This window comes from Neoarius graeffei, chromosome 28, assembly GCF_027579695.1.
Source record: "Neoarius graeffei isolate fNeoGra1 chromosome 28, fNeoGra1.pri, whole genome shotgun sequence".
NCBI lineage: Eukaryota > Metazoa > Chordata > Actinopteri > Siluriformes > Ariidae > Neoarius > Neoarius graeffei.
In genome coordinates this window covers 30,238,031-30,264,773 of record NC_083596.1, presented here as the reverse complement: position 1 = coordinate 30,264,773, position 26,743 = coordinate 30,238,031, and the positions used below count along the sequence as shown (strand labels likewise).

The 26,743-nt window shown below is 42.3% G+C and overlaps 1 protein-coding gene across 7 annotated transcripts in view; it reads left to right on the top strand.

The window, feature by feature from the left end:
* mapkap1 (MAPK associated protein 1) overlaps positions 1-26,743 on the top strand; it is a 527,166-nt gene that overhangs the window by 438,471 nt on the left and 61,952 nt on the right. For all 7 annotated transcript variants that reach the window (XM_060912998.1, XM_060913001.1, XM_060913002.1 and 4 more), the window contains one exon: positions 10,732-10,841. In XM_060912998.1, the coding sequence (XP_060768981.1) occupies positions 10,732-10,841 (110 nt within the window). The remainder of the gene's footprint in view (positions 1-10,731; positions 10,842-26,743) is intronic.

Here is a 26,743-nt window from a genome sequence, read left to right as displayed (position 1 = left end):
AAACAGTGTGTATGGTCGGTGAACGGTGATTGCAAGCCACGCGTGGAGAGCATGCATATTTGTGTTTATACACTGCACGCGATGAGATTTCCCAAAAATTCTACTGCAAATAAGTCGAACATTGTCGCAAAAGTGATTGTTAATTACGACATGTCGAAAGACTCAAGTGTGTTAACCCGGAGCCCACCAAGAATCAAGACATTATAAGGTGAGCACAGATCGTTAAACCCCCCCCCCCCCCCCCCCCCCCCCCCGAAAATTTCTCAATGGATTTACATCGATCTCAGAAATGATCATTTTGGTCTGAAAAAGTCTGAAATCCGCCGATCGGCGGAAAATTCTCATCCCTGATTAAAAACAATTATACCACTGGAAAGAGCTTGTTCTGATTAGCAAATGCACAAAATATGAAGTTGATACCCTAAACCAAACTATAAATATTAAGGTATCAAGTATGGCATGTTTTACGATTGAACGGAAATGCTGTTTTAAGGCATATTACAATGCAATTACAAACCTACAGTGTAGGAAAAATAACCTTAAAAATACTTTATTTGAAGAGCTTAAACAATGTATTGATTTGCTTTTCCACATCAGATGGAAGTTTATACAGCCTGCCAGTTGATGTAAGTGTGGCATCAATGATTTTCATGACATGCACCAGAGGGACCCAACAGTTATCCTTTCTCCTGGGCCAGCTGTAAGTCTGAGAGGGACCATGAGGATGCATAAATGTTACTTGTACGTCTTGTTCCTCCTCTGATAATGCACAAATGTTGCATATCCACCACTGTCTGTCATACAAACATACAACATATTTACCAGGAATTGTATCTGCCAGAGAGACTGCTGATTTAACAGGGGTTTTATGCATTAATTGTGGCCGATTCCCACTCGTATCCACAATGAAGCTAGGACCACCTGACACGCTGCTGACCTGCAGTTGGTTGGACATGATTGGAATGAATGAGTGGCTGTCTCTTGTTCCAGGAATAGTAGCTGACCTTGAAAATCTTGTCTCCAATGCTTTTCTACTCTCCATAACTTCCCCTGTACCAACCCAGATGAAATGGATGTTCTGCCCACAAAAACAGATCCGATGGGGTTAGTATGTGATCACTTGTGACTGCCTGTAAGCTAGCTCGAGCTGCTGACCGCTTTACAGTGCCTCCAGTACCATCACAGGGTGATTTACTATGAGAAGTGGCAAAGAAATGCCATTCTGCCAAAAGTCCAAAATCGTCTGCATGCTTTATTAGATTTATGAATTTTTATAAACTGTGGTTGGTAAAAGAGAGCAACTGGACTTGCTTGAAGATTCTTGAAGACGTTTCACCTCTCATCCGAAAGGCTTCTTCAGTTCTGTCTGACTGGTAGGGAGCATCAGGTATTTATCCTCTCATGGATGAAAAGCTCATCTAAGGCCCTGTTCACACGGCAACGGATTCAGGTGAATCTGATAAAATTGTTTATCGTTTCGGCCTGGTGTCCACATGACATCGGCGTTTTGGGTGCCCCAAAACGAAATCTTTTGAGAACGGGTTCCAGAGTGGAAAAATCTGGCAACAGCGCCGTTGCAAAGTCGTCTGGATGAGTAGAATGGATTTGTTTACGATGATGTCACAACCACATGACTGTGAGTGCTTCACGCCGGGTGGAAGTGTAACGAACTCGATGCGAGTTGTCAACAAATCCTATAACTTGGTTCATGAAACGCGCTTACAAAATATTTTCACTGTGAATATTTATTGTGTAATGGTGCAAAGTGAGAGAGAGAGAGAGAGAGAGAGAGAATAGTCCTTAGGGCAGAGTCTTTAGTCCAAACACTGCGGAAGCAGTATAACCAAAACTGCGCATCACCCGTGCGCTTTCCAAAAACAATCCCGCCAGCAAAAATAGGGAAAAAAAGGAGCGATCTCACCTCTTCAGATGTTGGTTTAAGTCCGACAATACATTCCTCAAAAAGGGCGTAGAAGAACAAAGTAATCCATCAACGTGTAGCATTCAATTTATTCCGGACCATTAAAGAATTCTGGAGGATATCAGAATGTTGGCGTACCGGCTTCCATCTACCCCCATTCATTCCTCTTTCCGCGTCTCCATTCAAAAAACGTGCACGTGATTTAAAGGGACTATATCCATAGGATAGGGAGTGAGAAGGTGTGTGCGTGTGACAGTGACAGGGTGAGTGACAGGGAAGAACCTTATAGACTTCCTAGGCTCATGCTCGCCCTGAATTTCTCTTAAAGTGAAGGCAGAAGAACGTTCAGTGCCTGGCCAGGCTTTCTGTGTATTAATTTACATAGACGTTTTAATATAAAATATAAATAAGTGTCTTAGACCATAGATACTATTTTACGCTACTGATTAATAATCAAAACTTTGGAAATGGGTGCGTACATGCCCAGACACAAGTGTTCCTAATAAAGTGGCGGCTAAGGTGAAGTGTCATGCCGACCGAGGCTGTTGTGTTTCCCGCTTGTGGTCTCGTCACTTCCGGAAGGGGCAGTGCTGAAGTAAGTAGCTCGACTACGTAGCTCGATAGGGTTTACATGCACTAAGTAGCTCGGCTACAATCGCATAATCTAGGTCGCGTAGCTCGATTACGAGAAATCCAGTTCGGTTCGATTTCAGCCGAGCTAAGGTGTTTCCATGGCATTTAGAACTTCGATTTCAGTCGAGCTACGGCAGAAATTCGATTTTCTCTATGTGCATGTAAACGCACTGACTGAAGTAAATGACCTTATTCAGCTGGGGATGTATCTGGCTGGCAAATGGAAGCTCAAATATGTGCTTCTAAGGGATAGTGATACAAATCCTCATCAAATCAAATCAAGTTTATTTGTATAGCGCTTTTAACAATAAACATTGTCGCAAAGCAGCTTTACAGAATTTGAACGACTTAAAACATGAGCTAATTTTATCCCTAATCTATCCCCAATGAGCAAGCCTGTGGCGACGGTGGCAAGGAAAAACTCCCTCAGACGACATGAGGAAGAAACCTCGAGAGGAACCAGACTCAAAAGGGAACCCATCCTCATTTGGGCAACAACAGACAGCCTGACTATAATATTAACAGTTTTAACAGGTATAACCCTCAACTGTCCTCATGGGGCCATCCTTCACAGGAGCGGTGCGATAAAACTCCGACCAGACACAGGGCACCAGGATGGATCAAGCAGGTCCGAGGGGCAGAAGAGGCCAGCATCTCAATCCCAGGATCAACATGTAACTCAGAGGGACAGATTGGGGGGGGGGGAGAAAGAAAACACGTTGTTAGGTATGCCCTAAAAATGACAAGTATTAAATCGGTGTGGTAGGCTTGCAGAGACGAGTCTTTACATCAGGCATAGCACACAACAATGGCATGTTAATATGGTAAAATATATCATGACCTGCTCTGGCTGGATGCTTGATTGGGTGATGGGAGCACACTCCTCAGCAATGATGAGATGCAGATGGGACCCTTAGGGCTGGCCAAGACAATTCAGTTACATTTCACCGGGTCTGGGACATGCGACAGAATGTCTGACGGCCGATTCCCTGCAGGCTACGATAGCCAGTCGAGGTCTCCACCCTCTCCACCAAAAGATTTCCTGTTGACTCCATGTAACTCAGAGGGACAGATTTGGGGTGGGGGGGAGGGAAAGAAAACACAGGTGGTTAGGTATGCCCAATGTCACCTGAATAAGTAGGAACAGTATACATATTGCACCGAGTACAAGCAGGGACTCCGGCAACTAACTATGACAGCATAACTAAAAGGAGAGAGCCAGAAGGTAACACAGGCATGAGGGAGCCCCGGGACATAAAGCAGCCAGCCACTACACCGTCAACAAACTCAAGTGAGCAAGCGAGTGGGGACTGACAGCATCCATACATCCCAGTTTACCAAAACACACTGTCTGAGGACCCTCCAGATCTACTCCTTTACCTCATAAACACCATTAACAAAAGGCTTGACTAAACAGATATGTTTTCAGCCTAGACTTAAATGCTGAGACTGTGTCTGATTCCCGAACATTACTTGGAAGGCTGTTCCATAACTGTGGGGCTTTGTAAGAAAAGGCTCTGCCCCCTGATGTAGCCTTCACTATACCAGGTACCAGCAGATAGCCTGCACCTTTTGATCTAAGTAGGCGTGGCGGGTCATAGAGGAGCAGAAGTTCACTCAGGTACTGTGGTGCGAGACCATTTAGTGCTTTAAAGGTCAATAGTAGTATTTTATAATCAATACGAAATTTGATTGGGAGCCAATGCACTGTGGATAAGACAGGCGTGATGTGGTCATATTTTCTAGTTCTAGTAAGGACTCTTGCTGCTGCAAGAATTTTGCTCATGAATTTTGTGTTTTTTCAGTTTTTATGCATCTCTGGATGCATCCAAGTAGATTATATGCCTTAAAACAGCATTTCCGTCTATCGTAAAACATGCTGTACTTGACACCTTAATATTTATAGTTTGGTTTAGGGTACCAACTTCATATTTTGTGCATTTGCTTATCAAACAAGCTCTTTCCAGTGGTGTAATTGTTTTTATGGTAGACCTTGTCGTACATTTGTAATATGCATTTGAATTATAGGCGCAAAATGTTTTTTTTAAAGCCTAATAAATCAGAAAGTTTGATTTCTTTTGGACACATACCTAGTTGCCTAAAGAGTAGAAGAAGAAGAAGAAACCTTTATTTGTCACATGCACACTTCAAGCACAGTGAAATTCATCCTCTGCATTTAACCCATCTGAAGCAGTGAACACACGCACACACTCGGAGCAGTGGGCAGCCACACCAGAGAGCCCGGGGAGCAGTCAGGGGTCAGGTACCTTGCTCAAGGGCACCTCAGCCCAAGGCCGCCTCACGTCAACCTAACTGCATGTCTTTGGATTGTGGGGGAAACCGGAGCACCCAGAGGAAACGCACGCAGACACGGGGAGAACATGCAAACTCCACACAAAGTACTATAACAGGAGTAATAAATAAGAAAATTTGAAAGATCTGGTGTGCTTTAATGTGGCGATATGGGGCATTAAAGTTGCTCCAAAGCACGATAGAAGACATTTTTTTTATGATTTTCAGCAAGCCATAACTTGGCAAATATTGAACTGTGAAATTTCTATTATAGTATTTAAAGGCATCTGGCATTGAAGAACAATCCTTGAAAATTTCATGTATCTTGCATGAACATTTTAAAAGTAATGACTTATGGAAGTTAGGGCCATTTTCTGTAGCATGTGTTTCAATTGGGGCCACGCCCCTTTTTTAAGCTCCTATATCTCAGAAACTAATGAAGGTACAAGCCTAAAATTTTGTACACTATTTATTGGGCACACTGATAATATTTCCAGAAAGTATGAAGCAAATCTGAGATGGTCAGTGGCGAACATTTTTCTAAATCTGGTGATTTGGGGCGGAATTACCCCCCTCAAGTTACACGTTACAAGTTACATTTTTTCTGCAAATGATTTTAGATAGTGGTCAATATATTATCCCAAAGGTTCTAATATTCACCTATATCTGAGATAATGGGCCAAAGGGGTGGATTATTCTGATATGCAACTTAATGGACTATAAAAGGCTGGTTACACAGAATGGTCTACCTTTAAAAAGTTCCCTTCCATTTTGTTGAACTCTGTTTAGGATTGCATGAACATGCAGCTCATAAACTGGGACTACTGAGTGACAACAAAGATATGCTGCTGTGGATATAAAAAGTGTACACACCCCGTTAAAATGATAGGTTTTTCTGATGTAAAAAAAAAAGAGACCATGATAAATAATTTCAAAACTTTTCCCAACTTTAACGTGACCTATAACCTGTACAATTCAATTGAAAAACGAACATCTGTTGGGGGAAAACATAAATAAACGTACAATAAGCTGGTTGCGTAAGTGTGCACACCCTTAAACTAATACTTTGCTGAAGCACCTTTTGATTTAATAACAGCATGCAGTCTTTTTGGGTAGGAATCTATCAGCCTGCCACATCTAGACTTGGCAATATTTGCCCACTCTTCCTTGCAAAAGCATTCCAAATCTGTCAGGTTTCGAGAGCATCTCTTGTGCACAGCCCTCTTCAGGTCACCCCACAGATTTTCAATTGGATTTAGGTCTGGGCTCTGGCTGGGCCATTCCAAAACTTTTTTGGGGTCATTGTCATGTCATTGTCAAATTCCTCTTCACCTTCAGCTTTCTCGTAGACATCTGAAGGTTTTGGGCTAAAATTGACTGGCATTTAGAACTGTTCATAATTTCCTCCACCTTGACTAAAGCCCCTGTTCCAGCTGAAAAAAACAACCCCAAAACATGATGTTTTGGGGTTGTGGGTATGGTGTTCTTTTGGTGATGTGCAGTGTTTTTGCGCCAAACATACATTTTGGAATTGTGGCCAAAAAGTTCAACCTTGGTTTCATTTTTTTTTTTTTGGTTTCCGTTTCTGGTTGAGAGTATGTCGTGCGCATTCTGGCTGCCGCTTCTCACCAGTGCTTTTTTTTTTTTAATTTCTTTTTCAATTTTCATTTTATTTATTTATTTTTTCTGTGTGTTTGTGTAGTTTGATGTTTGTTTGAGTGTTTTGTCCGCCGGTTGTGGTGTAGCTCCGGACCCAGTTTTGGGCGTTGGTTCCCTCTAGGCCTTGGTTTGCTGTGGGTGATGCCTGCGCTCCCAGCTATGGACTGCAGTGAGCTCGCTGCTCATTTAACATTCGTGGTTGTCCAGCGCTCTGCGCTTTAACGCTTGGCGTGATGTTCCGAGCGATGTTGCTCGGTGGCGTCGCGGCGGCTGTGCAGGCGGTTTGGGACACACCAGCGCTCTGCGTGGCAGAGCTTCTGTGCTCGCGTTGTGGATCCGCGGCGTGGTGTTTGAGCAATGTGGCTGACGGCGGCTGTGCTGGAGATGTGGGACTCGTTTTCATGCGCCTTTTGGTGGGACTGTGGCTGCTACACCACTGGAATTACATCCTGACTCCTACTTGGTGGACTTTTTATTTTTTATTATTTATTCATTTATTTATTTATTATTTTTTATTGTTATTTTTTTCTTTGTCTATAATTGTAAAGCGTCCTTGGGTTTCTTGAAAGGTGCTATATAAGTTGAATTTATTATTATTATTATTATTATTATTATTATTATTATCAGTCCATAACACATTTTCCCACATGCTTTTGGGAGAGTTGATGTGACGTTTGTTTTTGTTTGTTTGTTTGTTTGTTTGTTTGTTTGTTTTGCAAAATTTTGCTGGGTCTAGATGTTTTTCTTTGACCCTACCTCATAGTTCAGACATATGGAGAATACGGGAGATTGTCACATGTAGTATACAACCAGTACTTGCCAGAAATTCCTGCAGCTCCTTCAGTGTTGCTGCCTCTTGGCAGCCTCTCTGACCAGTTTTCGTCTTGTCTTTTCATCAATTTTGGAGGGACATCCAGTTCTCGGTAATGCCACTGTTGTCCCATCTTTTCTCCACTTCTTGATGACTGTCTTCACTGTGCTCCATTGTATATCTAATGCCGTGGAAATTTTTTTGTATCCCTCTCCTGACTGATGCCTTTCAACAATGAGATCCCTTTGATGCTTTGTCAGCTCTCTGCAAACCATGGCTTTTGCTGGAGGATGCAACTGAGTAAATGTCTGAACTTTTATTTAGGGTTAATCAGTATCATTTTAATTGATGGCAGGTGTGTACCCCAAAAGACTGAATGCTGTCATTAAATCAAAAGGTGCTTCAACAAAGTATTAGTTTAAGGGTGTGCACACTTGTGCAACCAGCTTATTGTACGTTTTATTATTTTTTAAAATGTTTTTCCCCCTAACGGATTTGTTTGTTTTTCAATTGAATTGTACAGATTATAGGTCACATTAAAGGTGGGAAAAGTTTTGAAATTATTTATTGTGGTCTCAGAAAAACCTATCATTTTAATGGGGTGTATACACTTTTTTATATCCAAAATCCCCGCAACTTTTTTTTTTTTTAAATTTGTGTAAGATTACAAATTTTTGTTCTTTTTCTACTACAGTAAAACTTATTCATTCACAATTTTTTTTCATCCATCCATTTTCTTCTCATCCGAAGTCAGGTCGCAGTGGCAACAGGGTATTCCAGGCATCCCTCTCCCCAGCAACGCTTTCCAGTTCCTCCCGGGGGATCCCAAGATGATCCCAGGCCAGATGAGATGTATAATCTCTCCAGCGTATACCTCGGGTCTACCCCGAGATCTCCTCCTAATTGGACATGCCTGGAAAACCTTCAAAGGAAAGCGCCCAGGAGGCATCCTAATCAGATGCCCGAACCACCTTAGCTGACTCCTTTTGACATGAAGTAGCAACAGCTGTACTCCAAGATCCCTCCGGATGTCTGAGCTCCTTGCCCTATTTCTAAGGGTGAGCCCAGCCACTCTATGGAGAAAGCTCATTTCAGCTGCCTGTATCCGCGATCTCATCCTTTCGGTCACTACCCAAAGCTCATGACCATAGGTGAGGGTTGGAACGTAGATTGACTGGTAAATCAAAAGCTTTGCCTTCCGGCTCAGCTCCCTCTTCACCACGACAGACCGGTACAATGCCCGCATTACTGCTGATGCCACCCCAGTCCGCCTGTCCATTTCACGCTCCATTTTGCCATCACTTGTGAACAAGACCCCGAGATACTTGAACTCCTTCACTTGGGGCAGCAACTCACTCCCAACCCGGAGGGGAGTACTCCACTATTTTCCGGCAGAGAACGATGGCCTCAGACTTGGAGTTGCTGACTCTCTGAAGAAGCCAACAGAATCACACCATTCCTTCCACATCATTCCTGGCGGCTTCCTTCACTGCTAGTGTCCACCAGCGGGTTCTTAGGTTACCGCCACGACAGGCACCAATGACCTTTCAGCCACAGCTCCTACCAGCCGCTTCTACTATGGAGGCTTTGAACATGGTCCATTCGGATTCCATGTCCCCAACCTCCCCCGGGATGCATGAAAAGCTCTTCCAGAGGTGGAAATTGCACAGACAATTCCGCCAGATGTTCCCAGTTCCCCCTCACTACACGCTTGGGTTTGCCAGGTCTGTCCGGCAGCCTCCCCTGCCATCTGATCCAACTCACCACCAGGTGGTGATCAGTTGACAGCTCTGCTCCTCTCTTTGCCCGAGTGTCCAAGACATACGGCTGCAGATCTAATGATACAACCACAAAATCGATAATCGATCTTTTGGCCTAAGGTGTTGTGGTACCAGGTACACTTATGGTACCTTATGCTTGAACATGGTGTTTATGGCCAATCCATGATGAGCACAGAAGTCTAACAACAAAACACCACTCGGGTCTAGATCAGGCAGGCAGTTTGTCCATCACTGCCCACCAGAGAGCTGAAGTCCCCCAGGAGAACTATGGAGTCCCCGGTCGGCACCCCTTCCAGGACACCACCCAGCGACTCCAAGAAGGCCGAATACTCTGCACTGCTGTTTGGTGCATAAGCACAAACAGTCAGTTTTCCTCTCTGCAACTTGCAGTCGCATAGAGGTGACCCTCTCTTTCTCCAGGGAGAACTCCAACACAGCGGTGCTCAGCCAGGGGCTCATGATTATCCCCACACCTGCCTGATCCCTTTCACCCTGGGCAACACCAGAAAATGAGAGATTCCACCTCCTCTCCAGGAGTTTGGTTCCAGAACTGGTGCTATGTGTGGAGACGATCCCAACTATAGCTAGTTGGTACTGCTCTGCCTCCCGCACCAGCTCCTGTTCCTTCCCCACCAGAGAAATGTTCCATGTCCCAATCACTAGTCTGCACTGCCGAGGAGCAGCATGCCCAGGCTCCCACCTTTGTCTGCCACCCGGCTCACGTTGCACCCAACCCTGGTGCCTGTCCTTGCGTATGGTGGGCCCACATGGTGGGGGCTCCATGTAATTTCTTCTGGCTGTGCCCAGCCAGGCCCCATGGGTCAAGGCCCGGCCACCAGATGCTCACCAGTGAGCTCTCCTCCCAGGTCTGGCTCTAGGAGGAGGCCCCGGTTTCCCCCACAACACAGTTAATGCCCCCAACAACACAGCACCCAGGATCACCGGGACACCCAAACTCCTCCACCACATTAAGGTGGCGATTCTTCAGAGGGGGATGGTTTATTTTTATAAAGTTTATTTATTTTTTTTATTACCTGTGGACAGATATTAATTTGATACAAAAAAAGTATAACCACATTTCCAAAAATTGGTACATAGTACAAAGACAACATATCAAATGTTGAAACTGAGAATTCTTATTGCTTTAAAAAAAAAAAAAGTATACTCATTTTGAATTTTGATGCCAGCAACACATCTCCAAAAAGTTGGGACAGGGGTCTGTTTACCATTGTTTTGCATCGCCTTGTCTTTTAACAACACACTGTAAACATTTGGGAACTGAAGAGACCAATTAGTCTAATTTTGAAAGTGAAATATTTTTGGTTCATAATCTCCCATATGGTTTCAATGGGTGAGAGGTCTGTACTGCAGGCAGGCCCATTTATCACCTGGAAAATATGTCATCTGGATGGCAGCATCGAAAATCATGTTGCACCACTCCTCTTGACTGACCTGGAATGGCATGAAGTTTGGTTAGTATATTCTGCACTGATCCAACCTTTGAAACCTGCCCTGCATTTCAGGGCTGCTCACTCTGTGGACCTGCTGCTGATGAAGCTTTGAGAAAGGAGAGCATGAGTTCAAACATTTCGGTATTGCAGTGTTTGATGGTTTATATATTCTCTTTCATATAGAAATGCAGCCCATGGTTTCTCGCTGATTCCAGTGGACAATTTAAAGGTAACCATGAAAGAGATTCTACAGAAGGCTCTCAAGAAAAGAAAAGGCTCACAAAAGGGTTCAGGTAAGAGCTTTCACTGACTTTTACCAAGAGAAATTATTATATTATGGAAATTATTATATTATGACACTTGTAGGGGATTTTCACTGACGCCACAATTTTTATCATGCAGCGTCCGCCATATTGCCGGCCAAACCGAGAAGCATGGCCGTGACAGTTAATAATGAAAATCAAGACAACTGCAGTCAGTACAATCTCTCTGAAATTATTAAAAATTTAGATTATACCAGCAGATCATGTGCCATCAAAAAGCTGAAACCTGCAGGCATCACAGATCCATATAATTTACCTACAAATGTATTTATTCCATTTGAACAGTGTACAGCAAATCAGCTACCAGATTTGGTATACTATGACATCCTTATTTAGTATTTTGGACTTCTAAATGTGCTGGAGAGATGCCTACCAATATTTTGAGGCAGGTTTCATGCATGCCAGAATGTTATCGGAAATTCTCACGAAAGAAAAATAACTTCTTATGACCTTAGCTTATTAGTAAGCTCAAATGTGGACTTGTAATAAACAAGCCAGGGCCTAGATCTAGCATATTTTATAGTGTTAAGCCTAGTCTACATTATCAGTACATAACAAACATGCTGCTAGTCTAGCCAAGCATGAAGTCTACTAAAATAGATCTTGTCCAAAGCTCACATCCAGATATACATTTTAACAATCATACATTTGCTATTTGGTGTGGTTTTTGTAGTGCAGTAGAGCTGCTAAGTATGAGACACTTGTGTATGTACAGTACCTTGCAAAAGTATTCATCCCCTTCGGTGTTTGTCCTGTTTTGTCGCATTAAAATGGATTTTTGGAAGGATAGCACCATTTGATTTACATAACATGCCTGCCACTTTAAAGGTGCACTTTTTTTATTGTGACAAACAATAATTAAGATGAAAAAACAGAAATATGGAGTGTGCATAAGTATTCACCCCACAAAGTCAATATTTTGTAGAGCCACCTTTTGCTACAATTACAGCTGCAAGTCTGTATTAGCTTGGCACATCTAGCCACTGGGATTTTTGCCCATTCCTCAAGGCAAAACTGCTCCAACTCTCAAGTTAGATGGGTTGCATTGGTCTACAGCAATCTTCAAGTTATGCCACAGATTCTCAATTTCATTGAGGTCTGGGCGTTGATTAGGTAATTCCAAGACATTTCAATGTTTCCCTTTAAACCACTCCAGTGTAGCTTTAGCAGTCTGTTTAGGGTCATTGTCCTGCTGGACCATGAACCTTCATCCCAGTCTGAAACCTCTGGCTGACTCCAACAGGTTTTTCTCCAGAATTTCCCTGCATTTAGTGCCATCCATCTTTCCTTCAGTCCTGACCAGCTTTCCTGTCCCTGCAGATAAAAAAAAAACATCCCCACAGCATGATGCTGCCACCACCATGCTTCATTGTAGGGATGGTGTTCTCAGGGTGTTGGGTTTGCGCCACACATGGCATTTCCCATGATGGCCAAAAAGTTCAATTTTTGTCTCATTTGACCAGAGAATGTTCTTCCATGTGTTTGGGGAGTCTGCCACTTGCTGTTGGGCAAACTCCAAACATGTTTTCTTGAGCAATGTTTTTTTTTTCTGGCCACTCTTCCATCAAGCCCCACTCTGTGGGGTGTACAGCTTAGTGGTCCTATGGACAGATACTCCCATCTCCGCCGTGGATCTTTGCAGCTCCTTCAGTGTTATCTTTGGTGTCTTTGTTACATCTCTAATGCCCTCCTTATCCGGTCTGTGAGTTTTGGTGGTCAGCCTTCTCTTGTCAGGTTTGTAGTGGTGCCATGTTCTTTCTATTTTGCTGTAATGTATTTTAATTGCGCTCCCTGGGATATTCAAAGTTTGGGATATTTTTTATAATCCAACCCTGATCTATACTTCACAACTTTTTGTCTCTGACCTGTTTGGAGGCTCTTTGATTTTCATGTTGCTTGCTTAGTAGTGTTGCAAAGTCAGGGTCCTTCCAGAACAGGTTGATTTATACAGACACCATGTGACAGATCATGTGACACTTTGCACACAGGTGGATCTTAATCAGCTAATTACGTGACTTATTAAGTGAATTGGTTGGACCAGCTCTTATTTCGGGGTTTCATACGAAAGGGGGTGAATACTTATGCACACTCCAGATTTCTGTTTTTTCATCTTAATTATTGTTTGTCACACAATAAAAAACAATGTGCACCTTTAAAGTGGTAGGCATGTTGTGTAAATCAAATGGTGCTAACCCTCCAAAAATCCATTTTAATTCTAGCTTGTAATGCGACAAAACAGGACAAACCCCAAGGGGGATTTAATACTTTTGCAAGGCACTGTACCAATAGAGTGTACTGAGTAGTGCCAGACTATGCAACCAGTTAAGAACTTGACTATCTAAACCAAAGTTCTATCCATGTTACGCCAACTTATGGACTTGTCGAATGTGAACTTGAGTATGCCTAGGCTAGATCTAGATCTTTGGGATTTTTATAACTGAATGGCCTTGAGCTAGAAAAAGCGTGAGGAGAAATAACAGATGCACAGAGCTTTCATACTAATCTGATATAAAATGTTCTCTATACACACACACGGGAATGCTTTGTTGGCATCCAGTCTTCCCATTTAACTGCAGCCTGCCATTTTTCTCATCTTTCTGCATTCGTTGGGAAGCAGTGAAAAGTTAAACCAGGCTTATCTCACCATCTGTTATTACAACCAAAAGCACTACAGGTCTCTGACATTGTTCTTTTAGATGTAACTTTTACAAGTTTATCTGTAGATGTTTTCTGAATTGGGCTTACAATCACTCACGCACACTTGTGCCAGTCATTGTCAAACACAAAGCTTGCCCAACAATATGGCCGCATGAACAAATTTGCATTTATGATGACGTCATGTGAAAGGCCCCTATTCTAACGAGATTGAGAGAGGCCACAAATTTGTGATTCTCCCATTATTCAGTCAATTGCAAGTTGTTTTTTTTGTTTAATACTTTATTTATAGTTTACAAGTTTTTACAAAGACAATAACAGGACATACAGGAAAAAAAAAACAGTGACAAGACCAAAACAAAAAGCAGGCAAAAAAAAAAAAAGAGGGCTGCCAGACAACTCAAAAGATAGTTATTCTATTCAGACAGAGTTGTCGCAATATCAGTATCTCCAGAGCAAGGTAAAATTACATGAATAAGTGAATCCAGTCAGACACCATACTACATATTTATATAGCCAGATAAGCCAAAGTTCCTGTGGTTATTGGGTGATGTGACACTGTACCAAAAAAGGTCCCCATGTTCTCTCAAATCTGCTTCATGTATTGGGTTGGTGCAGATGGAGTTTTTCCATCTGTATAATGGACAACATTTCCTTCAGCCAGTGTGTAAAACTAGGTGAAGAAGTGGACTTCCAGGTCAGAAGAATGAGTTTCTTAGCCACCACCATTCCTGTCTGCCAAGCTATCTGCACGTTGCATAGTAGCTCAATAAACACTGCAGAGCATCCAAAGATGGCCAAGTCATGGTTAGGCTGAATGTCTATAGAGTAGGTTAGCGAAAGCCACTCAAAGATTGCAGTCCAGAAACTATGCAGAATTGGGCAGGACCAGAATAGATGCGCTCGTGAACCCTCAGCTGAACAACACTTGTCACATACAGGAGACACCAATGGAAAAATACGGTTTAATTTTGTTTTAGAGTAGTGTAGTATATGCATCACCTTATATTGAATTAACCTGTAGCATGAGTTAATAGAACAAGAGTGGACTCGGGACATTGCCTCCTCCCAGAACTCTGGTGATATCTCTGAGTTCAGTTCGCGGGCCCAGGCGTCCTTAATGTGATCTGAGGAAATAGTAGTAGTAGTAAAGCAGTTTACAAATTTTGATACCAGCTGCTTCGAATCCAGCGGGAGTAGTAAATATTCAAGGAAAGGATGAGTAGTAGGAGTGAATTCAAACTGTGGGCAACTTTCCTTAATGTAATGTCTGACTTGAAGATATCGAAAGAAATGTGAATTTGGAAGGTTGAACTTAGTCCTTAATTGAGTAAAAGATGCAAATTTGCTGTCAATGTACAGATCTAAAAATGTTTTGTTACCCCTCTCTCTCCAGACCATAAACACCCCATCCAGCTGTCCAGGCTTGAGTGAATGATTCTGACATATAGGAGCATAAAGGGAAACATTGGGAATCTGACAGGCCACCTTTATCTGACTCAATATTCGCAAGGAATGCTTTAGGGTAAAATTTTGTTTAATTTACTTGTCTACCAGGGCAGAGCCAGAAAACAGAAGGGCAGGAAGTGAAGAATTTTTGACTGCAGAAACTTCTAGTTGTAACCACGAAGGGCTCCTATCAATCAGTTTGCCTCCACTTTTCCAATAGGTAAGAGCCCTGGAGTTAGCCGCCCAATAGTAGTGTTTAAAAATAGGCAGACCAAGGCCACCCTTCTTAAGAGGTTTGTGTAGGTGGGCCTTGGATATCCTGTGTGATTTGTAGCCCCACACAAAGGGCAATATAATAGAATCAAGCTTCTTAAAGAAGGATGCATTTAAATACACAGGCAGGTTTTGAAAGAGATAAAGAAACTTAGGTAGGCTCACCATTTTAATAGCATTAACCCTTCCAATCATGGATAAGGGCAGTGTCCTCCAGGACTCGATACTCACATTAAGTTTCTCTAATGCTTCTATGAAGTTAAATCTGAAAAGATGCTTTGGGTTACTTGTCAGTTTCAGACCCAGATAAGAGAAACAGTCCTTCACTACTCTGAAAGGCAATTTACTCAGGTAGTCCTCAGTAAATTGATCCACTAAGGGCAGAAATTCGCTCTTTTGCCAATTTATGGTATAACCAGAAATCTTCCCAAAGGAATTTATATAATCCAATAGGATGGGGATAGAGACTGCTGGGTCAGCTAAACAAATAAGGAGATCGTCCGCGTACAGGGTCACTCGGGTCTCAATGTCGCCCAACTTGATGCCTTTAATGTCCGAATGACCCCTAATGCCAAGTACCAATGGCTCCAATGTGATGTCAAACAGCAAGGGAGACAGTGGATCCCCCTGGCGAATGCCACATTGCAAGGAAAATGGGCTGGATTTATTCCCATTTGTGAGAATGAAGGATTTTGGATCTGTGTATAATAATTTAACCCAGTCTATGAATGTGTCGCCAAATCCAAACCTCCTTAATGTTGCAATTAAGTAGGGCCACTCTATTATATTGAATGTTTTATGAGCATCTAAAGATAATATGGCAGCTCTGTAATACTTGCCGTAAGTGGCATATAAAATATTGAGAATTTTGCGGACATTACAGAAGGAGTACCTGCCTGGGATAAAACCAGTTTGGTCCGGGTGAATGATCCTAGCTATATGCTTGCCCAAGCGGTTTGCTAATACTTTTGTGATTATTTTCAAGTCATAGTTTAGGAGAGCAATGGGCCTGTAACTGCCAGGGTCTGTTTCATCGTTATCTTTTTTTAATAAAACACAAATATTTGCTTCACTAAGAGAGGATGGGAGCCTCTTGTTTTTAAATGTATCTTGAATCATTCGGAGCAGAATAGGAGCAAGGAGATCCTGGAAGGCTTTGTAAAACTCGGCCCCAAACCCGTCTGGTCTGGCTGCCTTTCCAGTAGGAAATGCTTTGATGGCCTCCCGTAACTCCAATTGTGTAAAATCCAAGTCTGACTTTTCCCTGAAAACTTCATCCAGCTGTGGAAGCTGAAGCGAATCAAAAAACTGGCCAAAGTCTTCCTGTGTGGCTGTTGATTTAGAAGTGTAAATTTCAGAGTAGAATTCATTAAATCGTTTGTTGATATCCTTTACGTCAGTCAGCATCTGACCAGATTTAGATTTAATTTTATAGATGGCTCGTTTTGCTTGTTCTCCCTTTAACTGCCTAGCCAATAACTTCTGTGGTTTGTCACCAAGCTCAAAATGTCTCTAAGTTTTAGAAGTATGTTGCCAATCTGTTCCCCTAGAATGGAGTTGTATTCATATTTTAACTTAAGGATATTATAATCTGTTTGAAGCAAAGAGGTTCTATAAACCTGTTCTGCAGCTAGCAGTTCCTTTTCAATCATGTCCAACCTGCCTCGCTTAGTCCTTTTCAGTGTTGCTTCATAAGAAATAATCTGACCCCTAATATATACTTTGAGTGTCTCCCACAGTACTGAATCATTCACTTCCCCATTGTCATTAATCTCAAGGAACTGCGAAATGTGTGATGTATTTCTTAAATACCTGATCTGTGAGCAAAAAAGGGTTAAATCGCCAACTATAGGCCTGCCTAGGAAGAGACAGTTGAAGTTTAAGGGTGACCGGACTGTGGTCTGATATTATTATGCTATGGTATTTAGTGTGGTCAATATTTGAGATTAATCTAGAATCCACTAAGAAGTGATCAATTCGTGTGTATGATCTGTGTACATGAGAGTAGAAAGAATAATCGCGATCAGATGGGTGTTGTAATCTCCAAATATCCACCACCTTCTTAGACTTCAGCAAATTGTTAAGAGTTTGTACAGCAAGGATTTTGGGTGGGGGAGCGGAGGAGAACCTATCCAGATAACAATTGAAGTCACCCCCAATCAGTATATGACTTGAATCATCATCCGGGATCAGATCAAACACTTTGCGAAAAAAAGCTGGGTCGTCTGTGTTCGGTCCGTAAATGTTTACCAGTATAATGGGAAATAAATTGATATGACCAGATAGAATTATAAACCTGCCATTTGGATCAGTTATGGAAGAGTGAAAACGGAAGGGAACAGATTTACGGAAAAGAATGGCAACACCTCTAGCCTTGGATGTAAAAGGAGACTGGTAGACCTGTGAAATCCAGTTAGCTCTGAGTTTTCTATGTTGAGTGGCTTTAACATGCGTTTCCTGCAAGAACATTGTCAGATTTCAGTGACTTCAAGTGTGCAAAAACTTTACCTCGCTTTATCGGGTGGCCTAAACCACGGACATTCCAAGAAACCAAGGATATAGAGTCAAGCGTGTTATTCATTTGTGATACTGTGAGGGAGCGACAAGATTAAACAATAAGCAACAAAAAGTAACATCATTGTAATAAAACATGAAGTCAACATGAAGTTTGGCAGCCAGCAACAAACAAACAAACAAACAAAAAAAAAACAAGTAAACAGTTAACAAATACGTGAGCAAAACCCTCAACCAGTGCTTCCCCAAACGAAGCAAAGTTACCCTCATCCACACCAGGGACCACCGGGCGAAGAGAAAAAAAAAAAAAACACCGGAGAAAAACACCTCCAACTTCCAGCCCCTCAGTGGCGCGCACATTACAGAACAGACTAAGCATACAAAGAAAAAATGCCACAATTAAAGTTCACTCGGTATACATTTAGACACTCTACACTATCAAAATGTAGCCCTTCAAAGTTTTTGGTCAACAAAGTTCTTAGCTTCTGCCGGGTTGATGAATATCTTCACTTGATCCTGGTAATGGACATGGAGCCTGGCCGGAAATGCAGCACGTGGCGAATCTCCTTCTCCCTGAGCAGCTGAAGCACCTCGCGGAAGCTCCGCCGTTGCTCCATCACCTCCGCTGTGTAGTCGGGAAAGATCAAAATACGCCGACCTCCATAATCCATCGACCGCTGTCTCCCAAGCCGCAGAATCTTTTTCTTTTTTCCTGTGCGAAGTGAACCCGTGCAATTATTGTACGGGGTCTGGAGCCATCCGGTGGTTTGGGCTGTTGGGTGCGGTGTGCCCGATCAATGACTGTCGGCTTGTTAAAGATGTCATCTCCCAGCAGCTTGGGAATTAAATTGGAAACGAACTCGGCGGGCCTCCCTTTCTCTTCGCCCTCGGGAACGCTGACAGTCTTTGTTGTTGCGCCTGGATCTCCCCTCCAGGTCCGAAAGCTTGGCCCGGAGCTTTTTGTTTTCCTGCTGCAGCTCGGCAACTGAAGTTTCCACAGCATGGATGCGCTGTTCATGGTCCGCAGTCTGGTTTTTGCTGACGGACAGCCTTTCCGTGAGTGCTTTCTGGGCGGACAAAAGATTCTGGAAACTCAGCTCAAACTTGTCGAACCTCTCGTTAAAGGACTGCAGCAGCTTGTTTGACATTTTCTGCCAAATAAGTGGAAGTTTGTCTTCCTCGTCGGCTGACGACATGCCTGAAGGTTTCGTGCTAGCTTGATCCCGAGTAGTACCGGTTTCTGTTAGCGAGCGAGTAGCCGCTTTTCCGTCTCGTGAAGTTTTAGTGGACATATTCGTGTTGCACTTTCGGCAAACTCAAAGATGAACACAAGGCGAAGCCTTTAAGACAAAAAATGAGAGTCTGGCATGCAAAAATGCGCTTTTAATTAGTATAATTCGGTGCGCCACGAGGAGCTCAGAAAAACACGTCTAATCTGTCCGCATGTCACAGCGCCCCACTATCAATTGCAAGTTTAAGTACAACCCCGAATCCAAAAAAGTTGGGACAAAGCACAAATTGTAAGTAAAAACGGAATGCAATGATGTGGAAGTTTCAAAAGTCCATATTTTATTCAGAATAGAACATAGATGACACATGAAATGTTTAAACTGAGAAAATGTATCATTTAAAGAGAAAAATTAGGTGATTTTAAATTTCATGACAACACCACATCTCAAAGTTGGGACAAGGCCATATTTACCACTGTGAGACATCCCCTTTTCTCTTTACAACAGTCTGTAAACGTCTGGGGACTGAGGAGACAAGTTGCTCAAGTTTAGGGATAGGAATGTTAACCCATTCTTGTCTAATGTAGGATTCTAGTTGCTCAACTGTCTTAGGTCTTTTTTGTCGTATCTTCCGTTTTATGATGCGCCAAATGTTTTCTATGGGTGAAAGATCTGGACTGCAGGCTGGCCAGTTCAGTACCCGGACCCTTCTTCTACGCAGCCATGATGCTGTAATTGATGCAGTATGTGGTTTGGCATTGTCATGTTGGAAAATGCAAGGTCTTCCCTGAAAGAGACGTCATCTGGATGGGAGCGTATGTTGCTCTAGAACCTGGATATACCTTTCAGCATTGATGGTGTCTTTCCAGATGTGTAAGCTGCCCATGCCATATGCACTAATGCAACCCCATACCATCAGAGATGCAGGCTTCTGAACTGAGCGCTGATAACAACTTGGGTCATCCTTCTCCTCTTTAGTCCGAATGACACGGCATCCCTGATTTCCATAAAGAACTTCAAATTTTGATTCGTCTGACCACAGAACAGTTTTCCACTTTGCCACAGTCCATTTTAAATGAGCCTTGGCCCAGAGAAGACGTCTGCGCTTCTGGATCGTGTTTAGATACGGCTTCTTCTTTGAACTATAGAGATTTAGCTGGCAACGGCAGATGGCACTGTGAATTGTGTTCACAGATAATGTTCTCTGGAAATATTCCTGAGCCCATTTTGTGATTTCCAATACAGAAGCATGCCTGCAGTGCCGTCTAAGGGCCCGAAGATCACAGGCACCCAGTATGGTTTTCCGGCCTTGACCCTTACGCACAGAGATTCTTTCAGATTCTCTGAATCTTTTGATGATATTATGCACTGTAGATGATATGTTCAAACTCTTGCAATTTTACACTGTCAAACTCCTTTCTGATATTGCTCCACTATTTGTTGGTGCAGAATTAGGGGGATTGGTGATCCTCTTCCCATCTTAACTTCTGAGAGCTGCTGCCACTCCAAGATGCTCTTTTTATACCCAGTCATGTTAATGACCTATTGCCAATTGACCTAATGAGTTGCAATTTGGTCCTCCAGCTGTTCCTTTTTTGTACCTTTAACTTTTCCAGCCTCTTATTGCCCCTGTCCCAACTTTTTTGAGATGTGTTGCTGTCATGAAATTTCAAAATGTCTCACTTTCGACATTTGATATGTTTTCTATGTTCTATTGTGTGAATACAATATCAGTTTTTGAGATTTGTAAATTATTGCATTCCGTTTTTATTTACAATTTGTACTTTGTCCCAACTTTTTTGGAATCGGGGTTGTACCTTTGAACCAACTGGGGGGAAAAATTATTCCCCTGTTTTATATGATGAGAGAAGATGAAATCACAGAGAAGATGAAAATCTGTTGGATTCTACTGAGGATCAAGGTGACTCTCTGAAATCCTTCTAATCTCCAGGGGCAGTGAGAATCACCTTGAAACCTCCTTGTGTGCATACAGTGGTGCTTGAAAGTGTGTGAACCCTTGAGAATTTTCTATATTTCTGCATAAATATGACCTAAAACATCAGATTTTCACACAAGTCCTAAAAGTAGATGAAGAGAACCCAGTTAAATAAATGAGATAAAGGTATTATATCTGGTCATTTATTTTTTTAGGAAAATTATCCAATATTAAATATCTGTGAGTGGCAAAAGTATGTGAACCTCTAGGATTAGCAGTTAATTTGAAGGTGAAATTAGAGTCAGGTGTTTTCAATCAATGTGATGACAATCAGGTGTGAGTGGGCACCCTGTTTTATTTAAAGAACAGGGATCTATCGAAGTGTATCATGGTATGAACAAAGGAGATTTCTGAGAACCTCAGGAAAAGCATTGTTGATGCTCATCAGGCTCGAAAAGATTACAAAAGCATCTCTAAAGGCTTTGGACTCCACCAATCCACAGTCAGATTATGTACAAATGGAGGAAATTCAAGACCATTATTACTTTCCCCAGGAGCGGTTGACCAGCAAAGATCACTCCAAGAGCAAGGCGTGTAATAGTTGGCGAGGTCACAAAGGAGCCCAGGGTAACTTCTAAGCAACTGAAGGCCTCTCTCACATTGGCTAATGTTCATGAGTCTACCATCAAGAGAACACTGAACAAAAATGGTGTGCATGGCAGGGCCGCAAGGAGAAAGCCACTGCTCTCCAAAAAGAACATTGCTGCTCATCTGCAGTTTGCTAAAGATCACGTGGACAAGCCAGAAGGCTACTGGAAAAATGTTTTGTGGACGGATGAGACCAAAATAGAACTTTTTGGTTTACATGAGAAGTGTTATGTTTGGAGAAAGGAAAACACTGCATTCCAGCATAAGAACCTTATCCCATCTGTGAAACATGGTGGTGGTAGTATCATGGTTTGGGCCTGTTTTGCTGCATCTGGGCCAGGAAGGCTTGCCATCATTGATGGAACAATGAATTCTAAATTATACCAGTGAATTCTAAAGGAAAATGTCAGGACATCTGTCCATGAACTGAATCTCAAAAGAAGGTGGGCCATGCAGCAAGACAACGACCCTAAGCACACAAGTTGTTCTACCAAAGAATGGTTAAAGAAGAATAAAGTTAATGTTTTGGAATGGCCAAGTCAAACTCCTGACCTTAATCCTATTGAAATGTTGTGGAAGGACCTGAAGCGAGCAGTTCATGTGAGGAAAGCCACCACCATCCCAGAGTTGAAGCTGTTCTGTATGGAGGAATGGGCTATAATTCCTCCAAAACAGTGTGCAGGACTGATCAACAGTTACCGGAAATGTTTAGTTGCAGTTATTGCTGCACAAGGGGGTCACACCAGATACTGAAAGCAAAGGTTCACTTACTTTTGCCACTCACAGATATGTAATATTGGATCATTTTCCTCAATAAATAAATGACCAAGTATAATATTTTTGTCCCATTTGTTTAACTGGGTTCTCTTTATCTACTTTTAGGACTTGTGTGAAAATCTGATGTTGTTTTAGGTCATATTTATGCAAAAATATAGAAAATTCTCAAGGGTTCACAAACTTTCAAGCACCACTGTACATGCCAGGGCTTTCCAACAATGTCTCAGCTATACAGTCATGTGGAAAAAATAAGTAAATGCCATTGAAATTGTAGACTTTTTTCAACATATTTAAACAAACATTGCACTCTCTTTTATACACTGCCTACAGATGAAGGTAATGTACTCCACCAAACAATACATAAAATTGACATTGCAGTTATTTTCATAATTTAAATAAAAATCAGTCAAGAAAACTATGTACATCCTGACATCACACTTTTAATTCCATAAAATTAGAATCAGATGTTCCAGATTAGGTGCCATTGATTAGAACCTTCTGCAGGTAGAACCTGTCTTATGTAAACCTGACATGTAGGGTCTGGTGTTCTTTTTGCTATTGAAGCATGTTCCAAGATCTAAAGAGCTCTCTAAGCATCTCAGAAAAAAAGTCGTCAGTTTATTTGTATAGCACTTTTAACACCAGACATTGTCACAAAGCAGCTTTACAGAAAAAGAAACACTTTAAAACCATATGAGCTAATTTTATCCCTAATAAGCAAGCCTGGGACTACAGTGGTAAAGAAAAACTCCCTCAGACGACATGAGGAAGAAACTTTGAGAAGAACCAGACTCAAAAGGGAACCCATCCTCATTTGGGTGATAACAGATAGCATGGTTATAAATAACTTGGTTCTATAAGTGTGTCCTACATAATCACAAAGTACAACTGTGTAACCAGGAAATTCATTATAGTTTTAACATGAAGTCTGTTTTGTTGAAGTTATCAACTGTTCATTGATGGCGATTTAAGTACAAGACTGTTCATGACAACTGCAGTCCTAAAGTTCTCATGGCAAAGCTGTAAGTGTCCAGAGCTATCTTCCAAGTACGTCTTTCGCCTGTCCATATGAAGTCATCCTTCCCGGGAGCAATGTGATGAGACTCCACCCAGACGTAGGGCATCAAGATGGATCAGGCCAGTCTGAAGAGCAGAAAGGGTCACTGATATGTCAGGATCGACATGTAACTTGAAAGAGGGAGAGACAGAGAGGGGGAGAGAAAGAACACAGGTTCTTAGGTATGCCTGATGTCACCTAATGATTGAGAGCGGTATACATTTTGCGCTGAGTGCAAGCAAGGGCTCTGGCAAGACTAAATATGATGGCGTAACTAAAAGGGAGAGCCAGAAGGTAAAGACATGAGGGAGCCATGGGACGTAAAGCAGTTAACCACTCCACCGTCAGCGAACCCAAGTGTGAACGTGTGAGAGTGGGGGGTGACTGCATAAATACATCTCAGTTTACCGAAATGCTCTGTGCCAGAGGACCCTCCAGATCTATTCCTTTATCTAATAAAAAGCTATTAGCAAAAGGCTTGAGTAAAAAGATGTTTTCAGCCTAGACTTAAACACTGAGACTGTGTCAGAGTCCCAAACACTACTTGAAAGGCTGTTCCATAACTGTGGGTGTTTGTCAGAAAATGCTCTGCATCCTGATGTAGCCTTCACAAAATGAGGTACCAACAGATAGCCTGCACCTTTTGATCCAAGTAGGGTCATTAAGGACCAAAAATTTGCTCAGGTACTGTGCCGTGAGACCATTCAGTGCTTTAAAGGTCAGTGGTAGTATTTTATAATCAATGCAAACTTTGTTTGGGAGCCAGTGCAGTTTGATAGGGGTGATGTGGTCATTTTCTAGTTCTAGTAAGGACTCTTGCTGCTGCATTTTGAAGTAGCTGGAGCTTGTTTTTTGCACTTATTGGAATGTCCAGACAGTAAGGCATTACAATAATCCAACCTAGAGGTCACAAAAGCATGAACTAGTTTGTCTGCATTGTGTAGTGACGCATCTTTTTAGATGAGCATTGAGTAGTAATGGAAGTCTACCAGAAGATTGGGATACTACTGTTATACTAGTAAGAGAGGCAGCAAGGAAGGTGCTAGGGTGGTCATCGGGAAGGAGGAAGGAAGACAAGGAGACATGGTGGTGGAACAAAGAAATGCAGGAAATTATAAAAGAGAAGAGGCTAGCAAAGAAGAATTGGGACGATCCGAGAGATGAGGAAAGCAGGCAGTTATACAGGGAGACGAGACAGAAGGCAAATAGAGCAGTAGCGAAGGCAAAAGCAGATGCATACCAGGAGTTGTACAAAAGACTGGAGACCAAAGAAGGAGAGATAGACCTGTACAGACTAGCTAGGCAGGGAAGCGAGGGAATGTACAGCAGGTAAGAGTGATGAAAGATGTAAATGGAAATGTGCTGACAGTGTGTATTAAGAAGGTGGAAAGAGTGCTTTGAGGATTTATTAAATGAGAAGAATCCAAGAGAGAAAGGGTCAGATTCGTTGGAGACAGCAAATCAGGAAGCAGAGTTGGTTAGGAAGGATGAGGTGAGGGCAGCCATGAAAAGAACGAAGACTGGGAAAGCAGTCAGACCAGATGGTATCCTGATTGCGGCGTGGAGATGTTTGGGTGAGATGGCTGTGGAGTTCCTAACGAGACTTTGTTTGTGTTTGTTTGTTTGTTTGTTTAATAAGATCCTAGAGAATGAGAAAATGCCAAATGAATGGAGTGTGTGCTAGTCCCAATATACAAGAATAAGGGAGCTGTACAGAGCTGCAGTAATTACAGAGGGATAAAATTGATGAGCCACACCATGAAGTTATGGGAAAGGGTATTGGAGGCGAGATTGAAAAGAAAGGTAGCAATCTGTGAACAGCAGAAGAGAATAGATATCAGCGTTGGATTTTGGAGGCAGTGGAGATACGTAAGCGGGCGCAGAGGACCATGAACCGGGATGAGGGAGCGTACGCGCTGTCACATACCTGGAGCGCAGTCCTGGGGCAGCGACCTGACAGCAGGAGGCGTGGACTACCTGTCAAATTGGGCGGGACGTTCACGCCTCCATAGAGTAACATCAGCTGATAAGGCACGTCACCACTCGACATCTGGTGACTGTTTTGAAGAAGGCGGAAGTGTTCGCCGAAACTGTCAACAAGCGAGGTAACATACTTAAAAATACGTGTCTTAAGAAACGAACTTAAAAGAATAGCAGTACAGGTTTATGCCAAGGAAGAGCACGTCTAATGCAATTTTTGCTTTAAGAACGTTAATGGAGAAGTACAGAGAAGGCCAGAGAAAGCTACATTGTGTGTTTGTAGACCTGGAGAAGGCATATGATGGAGTGCAGAGAGATGAGTTATGGTATTGTATGAGAAAGTGTGGAGTGAATGAGAAGTAAATTAGAGTGTTGCAAGACATGTATGAGAACAGTGAAACAGTAGTGAGGTGTGCAGTTGGAATGACTGAATGGTTCAAGGTGAAGGTAGAACTGCATCAAGGATCTGTTTTGAGTCCTTTCTTGTTTGCCATAGTGATGGATAGCTTGACTGATGAAGTGAGGCAAGAGTCACCATGGAACATGATGTTTGCGGATGATATTGTGATATGTGGTGACAGTAGAAAGGAGTGTAGGAGCCATGAAGGTATTTGTTATGATGAAATGTATTATATATAATTTTGTGGCTTATATTATGGGCTATTCGGTTTATTATGTTTTATTTTTTTGTTGTCGTTTATTTTGATATCACAGTAATTGGGTGATGAGTTTATGGGCGGTAACATTTAGCTAACATAGTCATAGGTGCAATGGCACGGGCGGAAATAATTAAGACGAGAGGGTGAGCTACTGGGAGGCCGTACTTTTTGTTGATTGCTGTTTTTGCCGTTTTATCGTTGTTTAAGCTTGGATTGCTGTGATTTTCTTTATATTTTGGGCATTTTATGTTAAGTTGTCATACTTTTTTAATAAAAACCGGTAAACGGATTCCTGGATCTCAGCGGATATTTTGTTTAGTAGCCTACAGCGCATCAGACAATCAGCTAACACCTGGCTCTCAGCCTCTCAGCGACTGCTTTGGATACCAGTCGCTACATTTTTGTCAACAAAAAAACGGCATTAGGAAAGCAACTTGAGATGCATCAAGGATCAAATGGGAGAAAGGATCATTGGAGATAACAAAAGAAGGAAGGCACTGACTCTCAATCATTATAGCCACGAGCTGACGCACTCAAAGCCAGGTAGGCTTGCTGGTTATGCCCGTTAAGCTGTGTGCTAATTGGAAGGAATGTGGCTCGCATACCCTATGCTGTTGTTTGTCCATAGGGGACATTGTTCGATTGAACACCGGTTGGAAGAGTTGGTCATACTAATCGCTGGCATTGATTGTGTG